Source organism: Crinia signifera, chromosome 4 (genome assembly GCF_055691185.1).
Source record: "Crinia signifera chromosome 4, ASM5569118v1, whole genome shotgun sequence".
Taxonomy (NCBI): Eukaryota; Metazoa; Chordata; class Amphibia; order Anura; family Myobatrachidae; genus Crinia; species Crinia signifera.
In genome coordinates this window covers 179,137,032-179,161,944 of record NC_139220.1, presented here as the reverse complement: position 1 = coordinate 179,161,944, position 24,913 = coordinate 179,137,032, and the positions used below count along the sequence as shown (strand labels likewise).

The 24,913-nt window shown below is 41.1% G+C and overlaps 1 protein-coding gene across 2 annotated transcripts in view; it reads left to right on the top strand.

The window, feature by feature from the left end:
• The window catches only part of SEMA3A (semaphorin 3A), a 221,723-nt gene that overhangs the window by 87,910 nt on the left and 108,900 nt on the right, over positions 1–24,913 (top strand). For both annotated transcript variants that reach the window (XM_083183085.1, XM_083183084.1), the window contains exon 4: positions 20,744–20,863. In XM_083183085.1, the coding sequence (XP_083039211.1) occupies positions 20,744–20,863 (120 nt within the window). The remainder of the gene's footprint in view (positions 1–20,743; positions 20,864–24,913) is intronic.

Genomic DNA, 24,913 nt, shown 5'->3' with positions numbered 1-24,913 from the left:
AGTTAAATTTGTGTGGGGTGTGTTGAAACTGAAATCTAAATTGCAGTGTCAAAATAATGCAGCCAGTATTTACCATGCACAGAAACAAAATCACTCACACAAATCTAACTCTCTCTGCACATGTTACATCTGCCCCACCTGCAGGGCACATGGTTTTGCCCATTTTCCAAACAAATTTGTACTGCTTGATTGTTACAAGCAATGGAACATGGTTAATATTTACTATGAGTTTCAAATGAAATTAGTTTCATGTTTATTGACCCCCCACAAAATACTAGAAATTGACAATGGAGGTCACTTACCAAACCTTGGGCACACAGAGCAGAGTGAAGAGTCAGTACCTTTGAAATACTGTATATCAAATATATTATAATAAAAAAAATGTACTTTCATTTAGTGATTAATGACCCAGTGAGATCCTCAGTGAGATGGTCAGCAAATCACTATGCTCCGTCTGCAACCTTATGGGCCCTACACATGGAGCGATATTCAGTCATTTTCTGAGCGATTTTACATAATTTCACTGAACAGCTCAGAAAGTGGCTGAATATCACTGTGTGTGTAATCTACATAGCAATATAAATGTTCGGCTCCATGGGTCTGAATCTGGTGCTGATAAATAACCAGTACGCAGGTTGGGGCCAGTGTTCTCGGTGGAGAACACTGCCCCTGACACTTTGCTCAGCACACATCGCTGGCACATTGCTCTGTGCTGAGTGATCATACTGAGCATTCTGACTGATCTTGTATCACTCAGAATGCTCAGCGGGTCATAAGTCTTCTTATTTAATGTGAGCTGAGATAATGTGGAGTCCCAGCTGGCATCTCAGTTTACAGCACAAAGCAGGAGACAAGCTATAAGATTATCAGATGAGTGAGGAGCAGTGAACTGGGTGTGGTACATGGGTCCGACAGTCGGGATCCCGACAGTCATGAGCCCAATGTTGGGATCCCGACTGTCAAGACTCAGATAGCATGGTGAGCGCAACAAAGCCCCTTGCGGGCGCGGTGGCTTGCTACATTCGCCACCTATTCTATTCTCCCTCTATGGGGGTCATGGACCCCCACGAGGGAAAATAGCAGGTGGCCGTCTGGAACCCATCTGTCCATGTTTTGACAGTCGGGATCCCGACATCGGGTAAATGCCTGCTGGGATCCCGACTGTCGGGACCCCGTCCGGCACCCAGTGAACTGAGGTAAGTTTAAGCTCTGCGGAGTCAGGGAAGGGGGTGATTCAGGGAGGTGTAACCAGCAGGGTATGTGCAGATGCTTTCTCAGGGTGACTTTCTCATGAAACATTCTTGCAATGTATTCAGTATCGCAATGTATATTTGGGCAAATTTATCATACCCCATCTGCATCTGAGCAGATTGTGATAAACATGCACCTAAATATCCCAAATTGTCTTTTGACATTTGAATATCAACTGAAGAATATGCATAATTTAATTATGCCTGACAAATATAATTAGGAATGCTGTATATCCTCCCTGTGTCCGATATGAAATCAAGCAATCCCTCCTGACAACCCATATATACTACTGTATATGTGCAGCCTTACGTCTCTTGCAACAAAAAAAGCAGACATTATAGCAATACAATCTAAGTTGGGTCTCACTTTTATACTTCCATTAATGACATCTGATGTGTCAGCAAGTTCATTCCAATTAGTGACCTTGATATTTCATAGGCTTTCATTTTTCATAAGTAACAAGCTAACAATAAACATTAAGCTCACAGGAAGAGTCCATACATACAGTATAGTGCAAGGTAGTGAGGCCTGTTAAATAAGTAATTTAGAATTGCCTGATATACCATTATAAATCATACTGGCATACTCTTCCAGAATTCCATTTTGGGGAATTTTGGGATAAAATAAACAATCCTCCTGGATCCTACATACAACTCATGTATAGTAGATAGTCAGCAGCATAATAACTATGATTCAAGTCTTTATGGCACTGTTTATTGCAACAAGTGCCACAAACCTCAGCTGTCTTCCAAGCAGGTCCAACCCCTGAATTTCTAAAAAATACGTAGGTACATTTTGTTTTAAATCAACCTTAATCATATGGAATAAACAAACTATATAGTTATACTGCTGCCAAGAAAATTGTATGCCAAAAGGTTTTAACATTTAAGCTGTAGTCATGAATCAACTGACTGCAATTCATCCATGTGCAAGGGTGGTTCGACAACAACAACAGGCAACAAGACCTCTGATGCATAAAGCACCTGAAGCCTGGACATGATGACTTACTGCAGCTTAATGTCCAGGTGGAAGACAACCATGGGATGGAAATTACTCAGTGCCAGGTCATGGCTGTAGGGAGAACTTGCTCTGTCAGCCATATCACTGCTCATCTTGAATGCATGTCCTGCCATTATCAAAGGCAGTGCACCAATCCCAAACCTGTTTTCTGACATGATGTTAAACTTATCACCCTATAATCTAACAAATTGAACAATGAATTTCAGTTACTTATGCGCCCTTTAGATGCACTAGTGCCAAAGGTGGGGATTGGAGGGGGGGGGGGCGGCACAGAAAGGGTACTAATTACCTGGGTCCAGGCTGCTGGAGGGGCCTGGCAGAGGCACGAGTCCATTGCCCTCCTCATTCAGAGTATAGCTGTGGCCGGTACCATCTTCCAGTGATATTTTCAGGAAGATGGCAGCACACATTGGGGCAGATGTATCATAGCAGCGCTTATCGCGCCGCTATGATACTTCCTGCTTCGCCTCAATAGCGAGGCGAAGCAGGAAGGGACATCGACAAGATGTATTAACATCTTGTCTGCCGAAGCGGGGGAGCGCTAACTCCCCCCTTCGGCGATGTCCCTTTCTGGAGATAGCGCATCAGTTAATACTGATGCGCTATCTCCTGTCCCCCGGCCGGCCGCACTGGGCATGCGCGGGATCTCGCTGTTCACGCGAGATCCCCAGCGCAGCCCACAGCTGACAGCAGGGACAGCGCTGTCCCTGCTGTTTAGATAGGGCTTCGCCAGCCTGATGCTGGCGAAGCCAAATCCGGCTTCGTGCGGAACGGTCAGCGATGCTGACCGTTCATACATTCGGCCTGCTATCATTTTGATAGCAGCGCCGATATGGACAGGGGCGCATAGCGCCCCTGTACAATACCGCACGCTAGCTCCATCATACATGGGGGAGAAGCGGTATCAGTGCACATAACGTGCGCTGATACCCTTCTCCCCCATAACGACGGATAATACATCTGCCCCACTGAAAGCAAAGATTCTAGCACTGTGCCAGAGTCTTTTCTCTCTAGTGGTCAGCACCATCTTTCCAAATATCACATGGAAGATGGCACTGGCTGGCGAGGTGGGACCAGCTTCCTAATCAAGTAAGGTAGGAAGTAGATGACCTCCCCCACACCTCTTCGCCCCTCCTGTGTAAAAACAGCACCCACTATTTAAGGACACACCCCCTTTACCGGGGCCTGACTCAGCTGTCTTTCCTCCTGTAGACGCAGATCACACTACTGTACTTGACTCAATGTATGACCATGTTCCGCAAGATCTGCCATCTTACAATCGATATTGGGACAGTATGACTGATATGATGCAAAGTCACCGTGATGCGAAGCAGTGGTCAACTTGCTGTGGCCTGTCAGGAAATTTGAATGAAATAGAGAACATTACACACATAATGAGAGATCTTATTACCTTACTTATAGAACACCAGTGTATATGATACTGGCATTTTGTAGCTAATCTCTCACGCTCATTTTAAGCAGCAAACATAACAAACATGCAGAAATTGAAATGGTAGGCTTCTAGTTTGTTAGTAAGTCCAATAGTGATTGTTATAGGCTCCATATCGCTTGTATATTTAATCAGCAGTCTAATGACAACTAATACCAGTTCCATGTGTGTCTGGTATTAAATAGCTGACTCGTTAATGTAAAATAAATAAGCTTATGCTAAATCTTGTAACATTATGAGGAGGCTGCAGAAAATAGTTATTTTATAGAAATACAGTAGTAGTCCTTAAAGCAATAAATAAAGTCCAAAAAGATAAAAGAAACAAATGTATGTGTTTTACTTAGTAACATTTCAACTAACTTTGTGACTGTTGAACACGTTATAGTAAAGTGCCAGTTTATAAGTATGTATATTTATATATATATATATTTAGCATATCCTTGCATGGGCAACACTAGGAGCAGTATTCAATGCCTTTTTTTGGCATGTGCAGCGAATCCTCGCTGTCACCCTATTCAACGCGGCAGGGGCTCGCTGCCCCTGATGGCGATTTTTAACCACCGCAGGGAGCCGGGGATGGCGACAGGCAGGGAGATAGAAGCCTCCCTGCCTTGTGCCCCGGAATGTGTGTGTGTGGGGGGGAGGGCTCCCGGGGACACAGGCAGCAGAAGCTGCCCCCTGGAGAGCTGGCAGGGGACGCGGTTAGGGAGCCGCGGCACTGGTCCCGCTCGTTCATATGTTAAGAGCTAGACCAGTGTGCAGTGAATATTAATGAGTGTGTAAAAAAAAATATATATATATATATTCATGTGCAGCAAGCACATGAATAAAAAAAGCATGCCCCTTCACAAAATAAAATTACTGATATTTTGACGCCAAATACAAAAAAACCCCTCTTTATTTTAAAAGATTACATTCCAGTTCACTTTAAAAAGCTGGCGATTGCTAAACGTTGACACACGATGAAAATCACGCTGAAAGCAATTCCCCATCCGAGCATTGAATACACTCACAGCGAATTAAGGTGAATGTAAGTGAAAATCCCATTAAAAATAACAGCGAATTGCAGCGAGCATGAACTGGCCAGCATTTACTGTTTGCGTTCGACGAACAGTGAACATTGAATAGGGTGAATTCAATTTTCAGTGAAAAAGATTCACCGCAAGGAGAGAAAACAGCCCGATTTGCCGTAAAAACCAGTGAATCCTGAACATTGAATACTGCCCTACAGGTCATCTGTAGGCAATTATGGCTGGATGAGCATAATACATTTAAGTGCATATAAAAGGGCCTGCGATAAAGTGTTTACATTTGTAATAGTGTAATTTTGCTTTAACTTTTCAGCATATTATTATACATTGTACTATATGTAGTATTAGTAGTGGAATGATTAAATATTGGTTATGTAATTGCATTTACACATTAACAAATCATGCCCCAGGGTTCACCTACCAAGCTTCAAAGATCTTGGAAACTTTTTTTTATTTTTAACTATTGTTATAGTTTTTCCCAGCTAGACGTATAAATGACATGACAGAGGAAAGAAAATAACATTGAGAGGTGGCATGATGTCTAAGATAGGGAGTGAAGAACATTTGTTTTAAAACCCAACATCTGCTGCTAGTTTACGAAATGAATTCTTAGTGGACAATCTGAATTTTCACTAACCAAAAACATATATCATACAAAATTCCACATTCCAATCCATTTGCATGTGAAACAAAATGTTGCCATTTGGATTAAATGATGTTTATGTTTCTTGGCTGGTGTTTTAATGAAAACCTTTTAAATTAACTGAGGATTACTTCCTTTTGTCTTCATTTTGATCTGATGATACAATGGAATACATTTTTGGGTAGATTATGTGAAAACTAACATTGACATCCAAACCTTACTCCTTAGACTAATATTGGGTGTCTTTTCAATTTCCATATACAGTATATTCTTTACTTTATACAGGTCAAGAATATATTCTTGTCTTGAATGCAACATTGCACATAAATGGAGTGTTAAATAAGTCTTTCTTTGGGATAATACTGAGTCGCATGCAATGGAGATATTTATCCAAATGATCGATGATCTTCAACTGTGTATTGCCTAAAATATCATGCAGAGCATGCGTCCCATGGTGTATAGGCACTGAGGCAGAGAAATGATTGAGGTGCAAGGTATCTGAATTGTTTTTGAAATGTGCTGGTCTTGACTTGTAAGTTCCTATTTAAATGAGTGCAGATGGTCTGTCATATTGTAGTGTTATGTGATTGTCGTGGATGTATTCTCAGATACTTAATTGCTCGCATTGGAGGCCATATTCTTACAGAGAATCTGCACCTAGCTTAAGGGCAGTATTCAATTACTGACGCTATTTCCGTCAGGAGAAATAATGGCGGCCACCTATTCGTGGTCGTTTCTAACAGCATTAAAGGTGGAATTCGACAAATCGAATGCAAATTTAAAACCAATCGGATCTGTTTTGACGAAAACGGACGTGGATTGTCGAATTCACGGACAAATCTCGACAATCCACGGCCGTTTCTGCTGTCACAACCCCTTTTCCACAATGGACAGGTGGAACAATGAAGTCAATATACTGCCTGGCCAGGATTCCGGCTCTCGGAACGTTCCGACAGTTGGAATCCAGGGTTGAATAACCCCTAAGGCTGGTGCATGTTACAAGGATGCAACCAATGGTTTCATCTAAAAACACACCAAAAAGGGGGCCTAATTTGTTTTCAAAATGGGATAAACCAGGTTGCACTGCAGGTGGGGAAAATGTATAATGCAGAGAGAGTTAGATTAGGGTGGGGTATATTGTTTCTGTGCAGAGTAAATACTGACTGCTTTATTCTTACACTGCAATTTAGATTTCAGTTTAAACACACCTCACTCAAATCGAACGCTTACGGCACATGTTACATCTGCCCCACCTGCAGCGCACATGTGAGGCTATTTTGGTTAACTCACAGGGCTGCAAATTTCGCAGCCTTGCGAGTCCACCTGATGCCACCTGCATGCTGAGGCTGCGCATGTGCAGTCGCAAAAAGTTGCACCCCTGTGAGTACACACAGGGGGTGTGTAAACTAAAATTACCCCCATAGTTTTGTCCATTTTGAGAACAAATTTGTCCTGATTTCAGCACAATCAGACACACACATGTACAGTAGGGAATGGCTTGCAGCTGCATTAGCATTATGTCCCATATGCAAGAGAGAGAGGCAAAAGACACAGACATTGCAGCCTCCTAATCAGAATAAACCAGGGACGTGCAGTCAGGGGAGGCAGGGGAGGCAGAGCCTCCCCTGTCATAATGATGAAAATAATAAAAAGAAGATATTTATATATCTTCTTTTATTATTTTTCATCATTCCTACCTCTCCCGCTGCCTCCCACCCTCTTACACTGCTGCATGTGAGGGTGGGAGGCAGCAGGAGAGGTGCCTCCCGCTGTTAACATTAAAACTCCGGGCAGCGGGGGGCGGGTAGGGGAGGGCAGGGGGGCAGGGTGCAGCAATGGGCTGTAAAAGCCCATTGAAAATGAATGGGGAAGCGGCACTCATACTGATGCCGCAATGACAGGGGCACCAGTATGAATGCACGCCCCCAGATGTGATTGGGCCAGCGAATCCAGTTTTGGATCCGCTGTCCAATCACACACATGCAGGGCTCACCTGGAGAGGATGCAGCAGCGCGGCCAGCGGGGAGTCCGACGCTGCTGGGAGAAAGCCACCGCCGACGAGAGGACAGGTGAGTCCGGGTGGGGGAGTAGGCTGCCGCATGTTCCCGCCGGGGGGCATGGTCACGCCGCTGCTCTAAAGGAGCTTGAGGCAGGAGTCCTGTCATTGTGTGGCAAGCCAGCGCCACACTTCCGCCATGACCATCACTCCCCTTCTACACAACTGCGCGCAGGTGCCAATTGGGACGTGCCCCACTGCCCCGTTCCCCTCTCGGCAGCAGCCAGGTCACGGTGCACAGCCACTCGCCAGAGAGGAGCTCTGCTCAACTGTTGGTCAGTGTGAGAGAAACCCCCTGAGAGGACATACGCATTTTTAGGAGACACAGTACATCCCTACAGTGGCCGCTTCAACTGCAATCAAAGTTGCCGGCGGATCTCTGAGTTTTGTTAAGCGCAAGAGACGGCAAGCAGGAGCTGGAGGCAGCAGCGGCTGAGGGGAGAGGAGGAGAAGGCCAGCGGAGGTGACCTCAGTACCGGGCTTAAGGGTCAGGATGGGGTAGATGGAGGGAGAGGAGAGCAGGAGGAAGTGGCGGTGTCCGGCGGAGGAGCTCCCTTCCCAGGCTTAATGGTGGGGATGGAGGGTAAATGCTGCTTCTAGAGAGGAACAAGCAGTGTCTCTGCCACTGCACGTCCCCCAGCTCCCGCTCTTCACTGTCTGCCTGTGCAGCGCAGCCTGAGCTTTTCTCCTCGACAGCCTGTGTAAGCGCTGTGTGGTGCCTTCAATATGCTGGAATCAGGCATCAGCGTCTCTGGCACCATTTTCAGACAGGACTCAGCAACCTGTCTTACACAAGTATGCAGGCACTGCAGTCGGACTCAGCAACCCATTTTGTGTTTCTGCCTGCTTCTGCCTCCTCCTGATGTGACAACCCTCCTGGCTGCTCCCCACCCAGAACCAGGTAAGCATTGGCCCCTTTGTATAACAACATTATGCTGCATTAGGGTACACAGGGTGTGTGGGGTTTGCATTCATGTGTGTGTGCCAGCATGATACTGGGGGTAAGGTTATACAGACAGGCCATTAACATATGTATGCAATGGATTGTGTGGAGCCTGAGCAGACTGGGGTGTAAAGTCATTTTCTGGAAGGCCACCCATCCCAAAGGTCACACCTCTTACATGAGACCACACCTCTTTTTTGCCATACACAATTTTAAAGGATGGGGGGGGCCCTGAATTTTTTTTGGCTGGGGGGGGAGCCAAATTTTTAGTTAATATACCCCCTGCTGCCTGTGCCCGCCTGCGGCAGTGCGGGGGGGGGGGTGGTGGTGGTGGAGAGTAGGCTGCCGCATATACCCCCCTGCTGCCTGTGCCTGCCTGCGGTGAGTGCCTCCCCAGGCAATGTCCTCACCGCACGTCACTGGAATAAACCCATTTGTGTCTTTAGTAACATATTGTTATATTGTAGGTGTCCTTATACACTAAGCCTGTCCTCCTTCTGCCTTAGAAATTGTGAAAATAAAAATATGTTCTATTTACTTTTAATTGTGCTTTAAGTCAATAATACCAAGGGTATTATGTGATTCACTCTACGAGTATGAGCATGGATTAGTTAATACGGTATAATCTGTACTTATACAGAATGAGGCAGGAACAGAAATACCGGCAGTATAGGCATTGCATAACACCGGCTTGCAGAGAATGTAGGGGTCACACTACCCCCCTGCTGATTAGATTATCATCATTGATGATCCTCAGATTCATGAGTCATCAGGCTGAGGGCTATCTGTTGCTACTACCAGCCGGCAATGCTCTGGACCAGAGGTACAGCTATGAGGGAGAAGGGATGATGGGTAAAGTTGAAGATGAGTTAGGGGTCCCTATGACTGGGTGGATAGGAAAGGGAGGGAAATGAGATATGTGTACACAATTTTGCATGTGTGTTTTGACAAGTCATGAGGATGGCTGCCAGCACTGGGTAAAGCAGCAGGAATCCACAGGATTTGTACGAACAGTGACATATTAGTTTACAGTGGTCTTCTTAAAATTGAATAGTATGTTTTGGTAGTTACATTATAGCGCACAGTATAGGGCCGTTCACTCTGGGAAGGGAGGGCCATGGTTGGGCAGGGGGTGGACGCAAGGGTACACCCAGCATTTCATGGGCGTGTGCTCAAAAGGTACGTTGGGTGCGTCCAAGAAAATGACAGGCGTACCCCAGCGATTGCAGGCAGGTCGATGTCTGCTAGGGAAGGGCAGCTGACATCACATGACTTCAGCGCCCACCTTGAATTCGGCCATCCGGGGCCAAAATGAAAGTCAGCCATGACTGACTTTTAGCGAATGGAAGAGAAATCATTCCATGGTGAGTGTCCATCAAATGATCTCTCTTCCGTTCGCCCGCATGCGAGTGGATGTGTATGAGAACACATCCACTCGCATGCTAGCGAGTGGATTCTGGGTGATGGGGGGCGGACACTTGGCAGGGTGGAATTTACCTGTTCACTAGGCTGCAAGTATTCGAAGCCTAGCGAAAAGGTCTGAATCAGGCCCATAGTCATAGAAAAGTAGCGGCCACATTACCAAACAAATCTGTTTCTGAACATTTCTTCATTATCTATTTCATTTGGTGCAGAATTCCTATCTAACAATGCCTGATTTAAAGTATATGTAATTTATCAACACCATTACATTTGAGAGTTATATTAAGTTAAGGCATTAATTTAGTTGATAACACATATCATGCCAACTTTCTCAATTTATAAATAGATTGGCATTGCACTTTATAAATTGTACTGTCAAGTAATTAAGTCATATATCTCAAAGGATGCACAAATATAATTTATTTAATTACAGAGCTCTTCCAGTAATTATAAAGCTAGCCTCATTTATTTCTTATTTTATGCCACTGTCCGTTCATCGTTCATCATATATTGATATTCAAATTTTTTTTGTTTTCTTTTTTTGCCTTTTCCCCAAGAATATATGAAATGATTTCACCTTTTTACCTATCAACATAACACATGTTCCTCATTACTGGAGAATATATCAAAAGAAAGGTATGACCTCTTAAAGGAAGCTGGTCATCAAACATCAATAAAGGAATAGTCAACAGTATCTGATATAATAACTTTGTATTTTAGGCCTTTACTATATGTTTGTTACATGTAATTTTGATACCTAGTTTTAATAGCACACTTACTGTTAAGTGGCTGAATTTGTTTTGATTTTGAGTTCAATGTCTATTATACAGTACACTTACTATTTTAGTTACTCTACATTCTACAGCATCTAGAATTGTATAACAAGTTCCATATCATGCAAAATGTATAACTTGCTAACAGTTCTAAAAAAGAACAAATTTATTATAAAACCATATCACACAGAGGCATCTCTACGCATGGGAAAACTAAGCAAACGCCTTGTACATTTGGAAAGTTTAGGGAGCTAGGGTCAACTCAGCTGGCAGCAGCAGTTTGTGATGCACCTGATGTGCTGACTTACTGCTGAATATCACGATTAGAGCTCTAATTGTGCATCAGCTCATACAACTAAGCTGGCAACAGTAGGAGTGCTGGAAAAGGGCATTACTGTGTGGAATTATGTGTGGAATTATGTGCAACAAATAGCACAATTATGTGGCATTATGTGTATTTGCTGTACGACTGTGTGGCATAACAGGTATATAATGTGTGTTGTAATGTGAATAAGGGGCAATATGATGTGGTGCAATGTGAATAATGGACACTACTGTGTTGCATAACTTTAATACACTATCATGTGATATAGTAAAAAAGATTGCACTACTGTGAAAGTACTATTGTGCGCCACCTCCCAGCAAAACACACCCCTTTTTGGGTCCTCATTTAAAAAGGGTTCAGAATGATTTCCTGATATTCAAAATACCAACAGCCAAAATATCGGCAAGCATGGGCAGGCATTCAAAATACCAATATGTTCCCAATAAAGCTATCAACCTTACTGTACCAGCATATATCTCTTTATGCATCACAAAATATCTCCCCTCTCTAGGTTTGCCACCTCATCCCTTTAAAACTGGAGACATATTAGTTACACAGTTTCTGTGGCTGATTAAAAAAAATCAGTTGGAATGAAGTCTGATGGTTGTTTAAAAAAAAAACAGTTGAAATTGAGTCTTGAAGTGAGCCAGCCACAGAACCTGTGTAATTAATATGTCTCCAGTTTTAAAGGGATGAGGTGGCAACCCTACCCCTCTCGGTCACTCCGCTCTGCGCAAGATTTGCGTCTCTCTAAATGGATCACTAGCTCCCATTCACTATTACAGGACTTACATCGGGCTGCTCCCATCCTATGGAATGCCCTTCTACGCACAATAAGACTCTCCACTAGCCTCCAAACTTTCTAGCGTTCCCTGAAATCTCACCTCTTCAGGCAAGCCTATCATATTTAAGTACCACACGCATAACCCTCTGAGGCACTTATGTATTATATAGCTTCCCTTCTGTACTTGTAACTTGGTGGGACTGCTATGCTATTCCTGGTGCCTATCCTTCTGTTTCCCTCCTATGTCCCTATAGATTGTAAGCTTGCAGCAGGGCCCTCCTACCTTCAAGTCTGTCTGTTTTTACCCAGTTTGTTTTATCACTGTCTACAATTGTAAAGTGCAACTGAATCTGTTGCGCTGTATAAGAAACTGTAAATAAATAAATGCTGACTTTCATTATGCCAATATGGTCAAAATGCTGACTGTTGGTAAATTGATTGCATCCCTTTAAAATATGGAGTGGAGGGCACAAATGCTCTTGCTGGCACAGAGCACCAAAAATAGGATTGATATGGATGAGGGTGATGAGTGTTGCTGGCTGCTGCTGTGCTGTTGGGCACTGGGAGAGGGGTGCTGCATCAGAGGCAGAACTAGCTGCACCAATCAAACTTTTGGCTAGGGCATCAGATTGGTTAAGTTATTATACAGTGTTTCCCCACAATACTGCAAAGAAACACCAATATTACTAATTGAAAGCTTTATATTTATTAAGATGTGGTAAAAACTGGCAAGGTTTCTGGAACTCTAAAACAACCTTTAAGAGGTTGTTCCCTAATTTCCCATGTTAATACTATAGCTACTGTAGGATTCCCCCTCCGTTAATCTATCACAAAACCTAAAACTGGTGTAGAGCAAGAGTGTAATGGCAAATGAAAATGAACTAGGTTATATTCCCTTTCCCCATACCTCTTCAGGTAGTACCACAATAGAAACCACAATAGAAACGCAATAAATGTAATTAGACTATGCTACTCCAGTGTACCCCACCCATATCTTCACTGCACAAGGGTGACCCTGTACTAAAAGTACCACTGTTATTACTTATTTACAGTTGTGTCCACATCTATCTTCCATGTGATACAAATCGGATTATACATAACACGTGAGCTCTGTGTGTTGCACCAGCTTCTGATGATTAAAATGATATATGGCATGCCTATATGCAGTGTGTGAAAGGTGCTGTGTCTGCATGTCTTGCTGGAAAATACTCTAACGTAGCATTTCTTATGCACATAACACTGTGGTATCACACTGAATATAGCCATGTCGAATACCATTTTAATCAACAGAAGATGCTTGAATGTACAATTCACTCTTTTTTGCAATTGAGATGCATTTGATGGAAAATGTTGCAAAAAGATGCTGAGATCCACCAAGTGTGACTAGAAGGGCTATTTAATGCTAGGCTAGTACGTGGACACATCTGTAGATCTTTTATTTTTAGTACACTGTAATTTCAGCAGCTGGACAGTGTACTCCACAGATTAGTAAGTCATTCTACCATAAGGCTTTATTAGGAGATGCTATTTCTCATTATTACAAACGGTTCATCAATTAACTCTGTAGGTATCAAACTTGTTATGGATACATTTTTAACACTAAACTGTGAATTTTTTAGTAAATTATCTTTCCAATAATTAGCAATATTTATCGTTGGTCTTAAATAAGAGGATTACAGTTTTTAAAAGACCTTACATACTCTATGTAGTACTGTACATACATTCCATATTCACACAGTATTAGCTATTGCAGACAACTTGTTCCTAGGGTAGTGCAGAAGAGATGGTGAGTTTCAATAGATATCTATTCTGCAGATAGTTTTCATTATCAACATATGCAATTTGCTTAGGTTTTATGTTTTTTTTCTGCTGTGCTAGCCAAAAGGAAGCAAATATAGAGTTTCTTTTGAGAAAATAATGCATGGGATCTATCTAAACATTCCTACATTTTGTTTTAATTTCTCTGTGTGTGGCAGATGTTTGACAGATGGATACACTTTATTTTTGTAACTGTCCATGCAAAGTCTGCCTGAAATAGCCAAAGCATTGTTCTCTGTGTGCAAGGCCTGGTTTACCATTGCTCTCTTACTTAACATATTTGTATAAATCTTCCAGATTGATTTGTTTATTGCTAATCTGATTTGTAGAAAGCTACCTATAATATTCCAGCACATCAGACAAACCACTTTTACATTTAGTAGACTGGCCAGACAAGGTCTATGTACCTTGTGTCTTTTTATTTTTTATTTTTTGGTTTCTCTTTTTTATTTTTTATAAAATCATTCTTTATATTATCAAAATCATTTTTTTTTTGTTTATAATTTGGTACAAATTATATTAAATTGCAATTACTGTCAAAATTACAAGGCATACAGACAAGATACACTTAATGACATATTAATATTACACATAAGTAGAATGAAGGACACAATTTTGACCAAATCATTTAGCAGATGGAAGAGTTCAGCAGGTGATAGGACGTACAGAGTACAGGCAGTGGACCAACATTAGGCAATGGTGGTAGATTAACCTGCCCGTGAAAGATTATAATCTAGAAGGATGGGTAAGTGAGTAACATTAGGGTGAGATTGACGGGGCGATGAGACATTTGCTGAGCATTTGTGCTGAACCCCACAGATAGCTCAGCACACTTTGACAAACGCATGCGGTGCACCAACAATGTGTACTGTGCGATCTGTGCTCAGTGGGGTTTTGCATATGTTTATAGGAAAAACCATGCAATCTAAGCATGCACTGTCTATCTCTGTGGGCGATGGCGCTGCATGGGACCACATGGCCATTTCTGGGGGGCATATACACAGAGTGATCCGTGCTCAATTTCTAAGCAAACTGGTCAGATCGCTTAGAAATGGGGCTGAAATCACCCTGTGTATATGCCCCATAAGGATTCGGGGGGTCAATTAAGTATCATGGGGCATACACATAGGGCGATTACAGCCCCATTTGTAAGCAATCTGACTAGGTATTGCTAATCATGTGTGGAAGCCCAGACCATTTATTTGTTATTTTTTTATTTTGTTTTAAAGATACATCTTGGTGCTCCTTGGAATCCATTCATACTTTCTGCAAACACACCTGACTGAGGCAGGTTATTTATGTCCATACGTTACTCAATGGACACTAAAGGCTGCTGCACATATTGGCCCTGATTCTAATTGGCTCGGTAAGCTGCGTAGCTCGCAGCTTACCGAATCCTCGTAATGACACCCCACCACCCTTGCGAACGCCATTTTTCCTTGCATGAGCCCGCAGCCGGAAACATTATTAGATGGTCGGCAACTATTGAATGATTTCTCCGGGGCTTGCAAATATAAGTGAATGGAGACTGACATATTTGCGGACTTCCGGCCGAAGATAGGGCGGGCAGCTGACATCATGTGACATCTGCTGCCCGCCCCTGGCACACATTAGTATGCCCGCATTCCCATGGGAATGCCCAGCATGGGTGACATCCGAGTCTGCCGCCACACTCCCCCAGGCCGCAATGATCCGTGCAAATGTCTCTGCAACTATGCAAGTCGCCGATGTCATTCAGCCAGGGACCCTGCACATGCCCATAAACCATTATGCGCAAGCGCACTAGAAAAAGATCGGTCCCCCATCTAAATGCGCGGGGGACCGAGGTAATCAGAATCAGGACCATTGTGGGTGCTATAAGAATTGTATCTGCGATAGAATTTCCTAGCTATGCTATTTTTACAATATTTTAAAAAAGCTAGCATTTGATATTTTTAAACCTGTGGCATTAGTATTTAACATTTTAATATCTTAAGTCTATAGGAATAGATATGAAAGATTTAACATTGTGATCTTTTTTTATTGTAATTATTTTAGGAGTGACGTTGGTACGTTCTTATTCTGACATTTTAAAATATAAATATTTACATGTTGTAAGTATCCGTATGGATTATGACCTATTATTGCTGCAACAACATCTAATCATATTTTGACAGTTTGACAAGAATATTGTTAGACAGTATGTTTTACTGAATAAGTAGACGGCATGGGATCGTAAAATTGTTTATTTATAACTTCAACTATCCAATTTAATTTAAACTAAAGAGTTTGAATACTGCAGTTAACATAATAGGAATATGTAGAAGTTGTGCATTAAATAATAGATAAGCTAAATATACATTCCTGTGCAGTGTGGTTGTATTTCAGTTTACTGAACATGTCAAGTTGTAATCTTTGCTCTCATTGTTTATTTAAACTATGGAAAGACCGGAGTGTAAAATATTAATGTATTTGTACATGTTTCTCACAGTACCGCTGTGCTTTATTGCTATACAGTAACTCTTCCCTGGTCTACGATGGGGAGTTAGGGTTTCTGAAAAGTATCTTAAATTTACATTAAAGTTCTACAATAATCATCTTTCATTTTTGCTTATTAAGATTGAAGCATACACTACACAAGAGTAAACCACGGTGCTAGTGTTTCACAAGTAACTTCAATGGGTAGAAAAGCAGCAATCCTCCTGTTATGGGGGGATGCTCTGATGGTGTCTCATCATTGCTGGTGTGGGTATTTAACCTGTGAGAAAAGTATTGCAGAAATTCTTCTATAGACATGGTATAGAAGGTGAACCAACTGAAATGTGATCCATTGTGTCCCCATATATAAAATTAAATCAAATGTGCTTATCTGAAGCACGATCTGAAGCATGGTTCTTGATTATTTCCTGGAAATCAAAGCATACCAAGTAGAACAGATACAATTTATTAGTGGACAAAATGCATACATACAATAGTTAAAAACAAATGTACAGTACAGTAGCTTATTTTAACAGACTAGCAGGAGAATCTGAAAGCTTCCTTAATTCCATGCACTGGATCAGGATATAAAGCCAATGTGTTTTGTCTCTGACAATTAAATCAGTGGCGTAGCTATAAATTTTGCTCCCCCCAGCCAAACAGTTTGTGGTGCCCCCCCAGGCTCCTCTCCATCGTGTTTCCCCAGCGTGGGATGTGATGACATCACATGCATAACGGAGAAGCTGAAGCAGGAGAAAGGAAGAGAGACAAGCATACACTGCTGCTTCCATTTGGCTCCGATGCATCCCAGGCCGCCCTAGCATGCCCATCCGCCTGCCCATCCTGTACACAGTAGCCAATAGCCGGCTCTGTGTACAGTCAATTGAATCAGTGGGGGGATTTTTCGTCTCTGCTTTGGCGCACCAGCGCTGTGGCTGACTCGCCTCCGGGGCTCAGCCAGTGGGCAGCGGCAGGCAGCAGCATGTTGGTGCGTCAAGCGGGTGCCGGTGCCCACACAGACCCCACTGCTGCTTGCTCCCCAAGCGGCTGCTGGGGCTGCCTTACAGTAGTTATGCCACTGAATTATATGTTAACAATAGAACTCCATCATGGGTCATAGGTTTCAAAAACTTTACATGTGAAGCCTGATCACAGGTGTGCTACCTAGCCATATTTATTATTATTATTATTATTATTATTATTATTATTATTATTATTGTTATTATCATTTATTGATGGGCTTCGGTTGTGTATTTCTTCTTCCTGCTTTTAAAGCAGCCTTTTGTTTTAAAACACCACTTCATGGACGCTTTCCTTTGCCATTGCAAGGGGGTGGGTGGGAGGGCTGCCAGTCAGTGCAAAATAATGCTGCTGCTCCAGTCTGTCTCTGGTAACACTTCTCTATGTAGGGGTATAAGTCCCAGTCACCATGTTGTTATTAAAGTCCAATGGTAAGAGTAGGAGCAGCTGTGCCCTGAAGTTGTCTGTTCTGCCAATGGTTTTTCAGCAAATAGTTTCTACTGAACTACCAACCACAGCTGAACAACCTTCTAAAATAGTGGCATCAGAAAGGGGGTCACAATTATCATGGGGGGTGTTTGACACATTATCTCTATACGCCAATAAAATAAAGGGTCAATGGTCAGTAGTACATATCAATGCCATTACAATTGTAGGATTGATGGGCCTGCAACTAAAATTATTATCATGCTTGAAACCCCAGCTTTCTGTACATTTCCTCCTCTTCCAGCATGTCCCTCACTTTTCTGCACACATCTTTCTTCGCATACTTCTAACTATAGAATGTTATTACAGTTAAAAAACATTTTTTTGTGTTTGTGCACAAATAGGGGAATGTTTTTGTCGGATTATTTATTGTGTTTGCTGGAATAGTGTCATGATCCAAAATACTCTATCCTTTGTCTTAGGTTGCTGAACATATGGGAATATTGATGTGTGAGGGACTCCAACTGGCTATGAGGCAATGTCTTTTTAGGCTGTGAGCCAACAATAAGGAGAGAGGTGTACTGTGGTTATGACACATATACATACACATAGCACCTTTTGGACCTGTTATTTCTCAGAGCTGGATGTCTGCGCACAGCTGTGAAAAGCAGTTGGGTTAAAAAAATATTGGACTTTTGATTCTTTCTAAGTGTAACAATAATATGAAATCTGGGCCACAAGGCCCATTACGTATTGCCCAACCTGTAGAGACAGAGATGCTATCTATATTATTCTATTCGATTCATAAGCACAGCAGCATTGCATGCTATTGTCCTTAATGACTTTTAATAAGTGTAGTAGAGATAAATGATCTGAAATAATTACCATTCCTATAGAAAAATGCTGGACTGGAAGAGAAAGTTCCTATAGATTGTAAGCTTGCGAACAGGGCCCTCCTACTGTACCTCTCTGTCAGTTTGTTACTACCCGGTTTGTTTTATCAATGTTTAGAATTGTAACGTGCAATGGAATATGCTGTGCTATGTAAGAAACTATAAATAAACAAATAAATAAAGTTTAATTGTTATATAAAATGATAATGATTTTATCAAATCCCAAATAATTTGAGACTATGGTGTTAACCGGAATATTAATATTTCTCTGTTCAGTTGTAACGGATCTTTTTTAATGTTTAGTAATAGCAATACATTGCTAATGCCAAGTACAATAAACATAAACTGTTATACACATTCACAGAAGTGTTGGTGTTTTTCTACCTCTCTGTTAAAACAAGCATCATAGCAGTCCTGTATTTACTTATCAGGAAACCAGATAGCATGAAAAAGAACTTGAGCTGTGGTCCGGGGCATCTAATCAAAACTTTGGTTTATTTACACTAGATTGGTTAAGGTGAATGCTTTATGGGCTCCATCATATTTTCTGTAGTCTGATAACACAGTGGACCTGATTCTAAGTTGGCCGCATTGCTAATGTTCATGGAGTTGAGCCTTGAGTTCATATAGAGTCGCAGTTAGCAATTGCAGGCGTACACATGGAAATTTACATTGAAAATGTATTGGGTTTTATTGAGTGCTGACAAGGAGGTGGCTTAGCAGATGCACTCCATTTTATGGGTGTGTTATGGGAGTGTCAAAGATATGTTCCTGAAGTGTTTGGATAGAAAGATCCTTAATTACTCACATAGCAGGCCATATTCTGGTAGAAAATCTGCACCTGTCATCAGGGCTGCCTTTAGAAATTGTGGGGCCCAGGACTGACCAAATAAGCAGGGCCCCCCTTCTCTCTCACGAACACCTGGAATGCCTGGTCAGACCTCAGGTGTCTGCGCCACTACTCAACTTCTATATTGCTACCAAAGAAATGTGACCTTTGTTTATGACAAATTATATGTTATAAACTCCAGTCCTGGGCCCCCTTTCTGTCTGGGACTGGAGTCTCCATTGTCGTCGTGTCTCTGCCCCCACCCCCCACCCCCTTGATGGCTGCTCTGCATTTCATAGTGCTGTTGTAAATGTCTATGGTCCAACTGTTGGTACATATACAGACAGACACACCAAGCAGTGATTATAGGGTATATTACCTGAAGTGCAAGTTTTCAGAAGTGAAGATTTTTGCCTATAGCACCAATTAGGTTCTACCTTATTATCTAACCCCTTCTGGAAGGTAGGTATGTAGTACCACTAGGGTAATAACAAGGCGCTGTTTAGGGCTTAATTCAAATCTAGCAGCAGTTTTAGTAAAGGGGTAGTCAGCCCCTGGGATACAAAACAAGAAAAAAGAAATTTGAAAACTGCACTTTTTGAGGAAGGAAATCACACAATAATTACAACCAATTTATTAAAAATAAATTAATATACATTAAAAAACACATTTAAATGAATAAATGTAATACATGATACACCTCAATTGTGCTTTTATTGGCATATAGATGGTGCAAGCCTTGAAAATTATCCCCTTAGGTTGAATGAGGGTATTATGGGAAAGCACCCCACTATGCCTTCATATATGGATCCTGTTCCTATTGGACTCCAAATGGGCAAAAGTTTTTTTGGGGGGACAGTAGATGAACTCACATATCCGGCATAGCTGCCACTGCTCCGTGCTGTATTTTTGAAGTGGTCACCGTGAGGAAGATACACTGTCCTTGCTTGTATTAATTCTAAATCCCCGATTGGTAGCAAAGTCCTCTTTTTGTGTCTTAGTTCAGGTATCCTTGTGGAAAGTTTGGCTTTGTTCCACAGCCACACTGGGAAGGAGAAGGTGGGGGTGCTGTAGACTGACACGTTTCGCTGGGTATCCCCCAGCTTTTTCAAAGGTCTACCTTCTGGAAGGTAATAGCTAAAATCTTATTAGTTGCTAAGGGCAACATCTCCACTTTTAAAAACCTGCACTATAGCAAATATACTGCTAAGTGTCTACAGACACTGAGATTGGGGGCCAAATGTAATCCCACATCCCGCACGGCTGCCAAACTCTGAGGTTACCATTTAATGCAAAACGATGGCTTGTTAATGATTGCCCTTTTAAAAAATCCTCAGAATTTAGCCGGCATGTCACATGGCCGCTGGACTCAGAGACTATTACATTTGTCCAAGGGCGTGCGACCATCAAAAGCTAGAAGAAATGCACATGACTGTGTCTGATTTAAAATCAAATCCATTGTATTGAAAATGTTTTTTTCATTCTATTAAGCTAATTCTTGACAGAATTATTATTTCATGCAGGACTTACTGGTCAATACATAAAGCTAATATATGAAAATTTACACCAGGGCACTAATTGTGTTTCTTTTTATCCCTACAGAAAGAATGTGCAAATTTCATTAAGGTTCTCAAGGCCTATAACCACACTCACTTGTACGCCTGTGGAACTGGAGCGTTTCACCCCGTCTGTACCTATATTGATATTGGCTACTATCCTGAGGTAAAATTATTAAATGTGTTTATGCCGTATGTCAAGTCCTAGTTGCTGACTGTGGTAGACCATTAACTCGCTCTATCCTCACATTTGTAACGCCTTCTCCCAGTAACAGATGCCTTCTTTTTATTCAAGCATAAGGAAATGATGTATGGGCTGAAATAAATACATAAACACAGCCACTCCTGTGTATATACACATTACATATGTGTGGAGACTACACAGCAATCACTCACTGTTTGATGTTAACAGATTAAATACAATGGTTTTGCCCAAGAATGTGAAACATCCATATGAAAAGTTTATTTAAACATATTAAAATACTTTTGTTGTGTCTATATACTCTGTGTTGCATATGATTTATTAATATGTGATGTGGGCTCAGTCTGCAAAGAAAAATGTACACTTAAACACAGAGCCAGTTATCAGAGTGGAATTTAGGTGGTCCAGTGCCATTCACTTGGAGCCAAGGGCGTAACTACCATAGGTGCAAGGGGTGCAGCTGTTTTGGGGCCCAGAGCTGTAGGGGGCCCATTTTTCTACTTTCTAAGTAATATGTTTTACATACATTTATCACCATCAGTCGCTAAATAGGGGGCCCTTACAAACTTTTGCTATGGGGCCTACGAATATCTAGTTACACCCCTGCTTGGAGCTATGGTGTTATATGGGAGAGAAGTAAAATGAATATTGTTGCTGCGTATGAGCTAAAATGGTCTAATTCTATAGCCAATTCCACCATAGGATGATGTACTGAATACATACCTTCTCTTGAATGCTGACTCATGAAAGATAAATAAGAATTCAACACTGTTTATATTATTTAAATGTGTTAGCACTTCAAAGCATCCACTTATATTAATAAAAGTTCACTGTTTAATCAGTGGCAACAACCACAGTGTCTTTCTCAAGCAATCATAAGCATTTGCATTGTGATGTAAAGAAGCAGTGACATGTTTTCCATTCATTTGAGTTAATTAGACAGGGACTTCTCATACCTCTTCCAGTTTTGGAATGATTTATGTGTGTTGGATATTCTGAATGCTATGTGAACATACAGTGGGTGAGAGAGAAAAAGCAAGAACGTATTTCCATAGTAGGCAAAGAGCTTTTGTCAGTCATAGAAGTATATTATGTTCTGCACTATAAGGGTGCACCCATTAGCGTTGTAGTGAGGTGAGATAGAAGAGCCTGCCACTATAAATAACGCAGTAAAAGCATTCTTTGGACAGAAGGTTATTTATATGCTCACAGCTTATATGTAATGGCTAGAATTATCCTGCGGAACCATAGAATGAAGCACGGAACATCACCATAGATATTTTGGATGCAAACGTCAAAATAGTTTTTCACTTGCCGCTGTGCATTAAGTTTATTTACATGAGTATAGACAGAGAAGCAGAGCCTTAAATGAAAATGTAAAAAAAAGCAATAACATTTTGTTACATTGTAACATATTGCAAATGATTGTTTTGACTTCACATTAATGCAACATGTAGAATTTCTATCATTAAGTTTGGTGGAAATAGATAAATAAATATATATAAAGCACAGTACGGTGAGCGAGATAATCATGGCAGTCACCGTTTGTTACAGAAGGAACATGTGATGCGCTGCTAATCACAGCTAAAGCTTACCAACAAAAACAGGAAGTAATGCAATATACAGTAAATATATATATATATATATATATATATATATATATATATATATATAGAAGAGTCTTGGTGGTCTGGCACTCACGCTTTGAAGTAGTTTTTAGGCCAGGTGCCTTCTGTTGCAAATGTGTAGATAGAAGAAGAAATGCAGCGGCACTCATGGACTTGTGAAAAAGAATTGCTTCTTTATTGTAGTATTTCTACGTTTCGGTTTGTCTCCAAACCTTCATCAGGAAGGTTCCTGATGAAGGTTTGGAGATGAGATGAGAGATGAGTCCATGAGTGCCGCTGCATTTCTTCTTCTATATATATATATATATATATATATATATATATATATATATATATATATATATATATATTGTGTGCGGCCCGGCACTCACCGCAAACGTCCAGCTGCCCTGGTGCTCGTCTATGAGAACAGGTAGATCAGAAAAAAAAGACTGGCACTCCGCGGTCTTCAAAAAGTGCTGTATTAAATGGCAACAAGCGTCCAACGTTTCGGGGGTTGTCCCCCTTTGTCAAGGTGCGTGGTGATAACAAAGGGGGACAACCCCCGAAACGTTGGACGCTTGTTGCCATTTAATACAGCACTTTTTGAAGACCCCGGAGTGCCAGTCTTTTTTTTCTGATCTATATATATATATATATATATATATATATATATATATATATATATATATATATATATATATACTATGAAAATAACTAATAATATAATAGTGACTGGATCCAGCAGTACATGCTATCAGAATGGTCTTGTGTTATTTAATTGACATAAATAGGCTTCATGGTTAAATATTTACACTTAAAAAGCTTATAATTGTTATAATTGTTAAAAGATAGAGACTCCTTTTTTTAAAGCACACTTCTCAGCATTAACGCTTTCTCTGTGCCAAATGTTCGGTTTTATTACTTATAGCTCCTAATGTAAACAGTTGGGAAGAAACGCACCTCGATTTTTTTTATCTGCCATATTCTGACTACGGCTATAAATTTGTGTGTTGCATAGTATACATACTTGCAATTCTATCTACATATAGTTTCAAGTTTTCCAAACTATCTTTGAGAACAAATGACAGGGTGCATTATAATTAAGATAAATTGTTTTGTAGTTTACGTGATTTCTACATCTTGCCCTCATTTGCAAAAAGGCACATAAGCCATAAAGTAAAATGTTTCGTCTTATAGGATATCTCCATGGAATGCAGATTTTTGTACTTTACCTGTCCCCTCAGGCCCCTAATCCATAGTAATAACCAACAGGAAATTCCTGCTCCACAGTACAGTTTTTTCTGTTAATGTCAGGATAGTGTGGCAGATTGTGGATGTAGGTTAATAATTCAGACTTTTCTTAGACACTGTAAAGTGTTTTTTTTTTTTTTTTTTTGGAAGTGGGTATAGTTTTTTTTTTTTTGAGCTATAAATATTAGTATATAAATGTTCAGTATAGTGGTGCTTATATAATGGAAGTGTATTAGGACTGATGTTTTTCCTTACCGAGATGTTAACATTTTTTATTTATTCTGATGTTCAAGTAATCACATTGCTATATAGTACTGAAACAAACCATTTAGCATACCTCCTAATAAGAGCTACACAGTTATATTACTGTGTAGATTTTATTAGGGGTTACACCAAATGAAGTGTTTCTTCTAGTATTATATATCAATATGATTATATGAGCATTACAATATTATCCCAGTGCCAGCATCACTATATTTTCCCGCATTAATCTTCTATAGAGGGAAATCCTCTTTGATAATGTGGGCTGCAGAACCAGGGCTGGCTCTAACCTTACACAGCTTTAGACAGCCACCTAGGGCGCCGGGCTCTGTGGGGCGATACCAAGTCTACCTATCACAAAATGAAGGATGTCAATGAGGAAGACATCCTAGTTGTACTAAATGCAGGTGGCAGCTCTGAAACATCTAAGACTCCATCTTCACACTTTCCCCTTGAGGGTCTGGAAAGTGGGTATTGGTGGCAGTGTGGGGTTGGGAGGGGGCAGTAGATTGAAGTTTTGCCTAGGGATACCATTCACCGGGCCAGTGCAGGACTCAAACTTTGTTAATAGATACAGTATCAGTCAGTTTCTATCTTTGGCCTAGATGTACTAAGCCTTAAAAAGTAATAAAGTGGAGAGCAATAAAGTATCAGCTCCTAATTGCCATGTTGTAGGCCTGGTTTGGTAAAGGACAGGAGCTGATTGGCTGGTCATTTATCACTCTCCATTGTATCAGTTTTCGAAGCTTGGTGCATCTGGCCCTTTGTCTTATAAATGTTCATAATATTTCTTCAAATGCCTACAGTATTTGAAATTAATTATAGCACAATGACTGGCATATCTATAATGGGTGCAAGGTTTGGCAGGACAGTCCCATTTTTTTGGGACTGT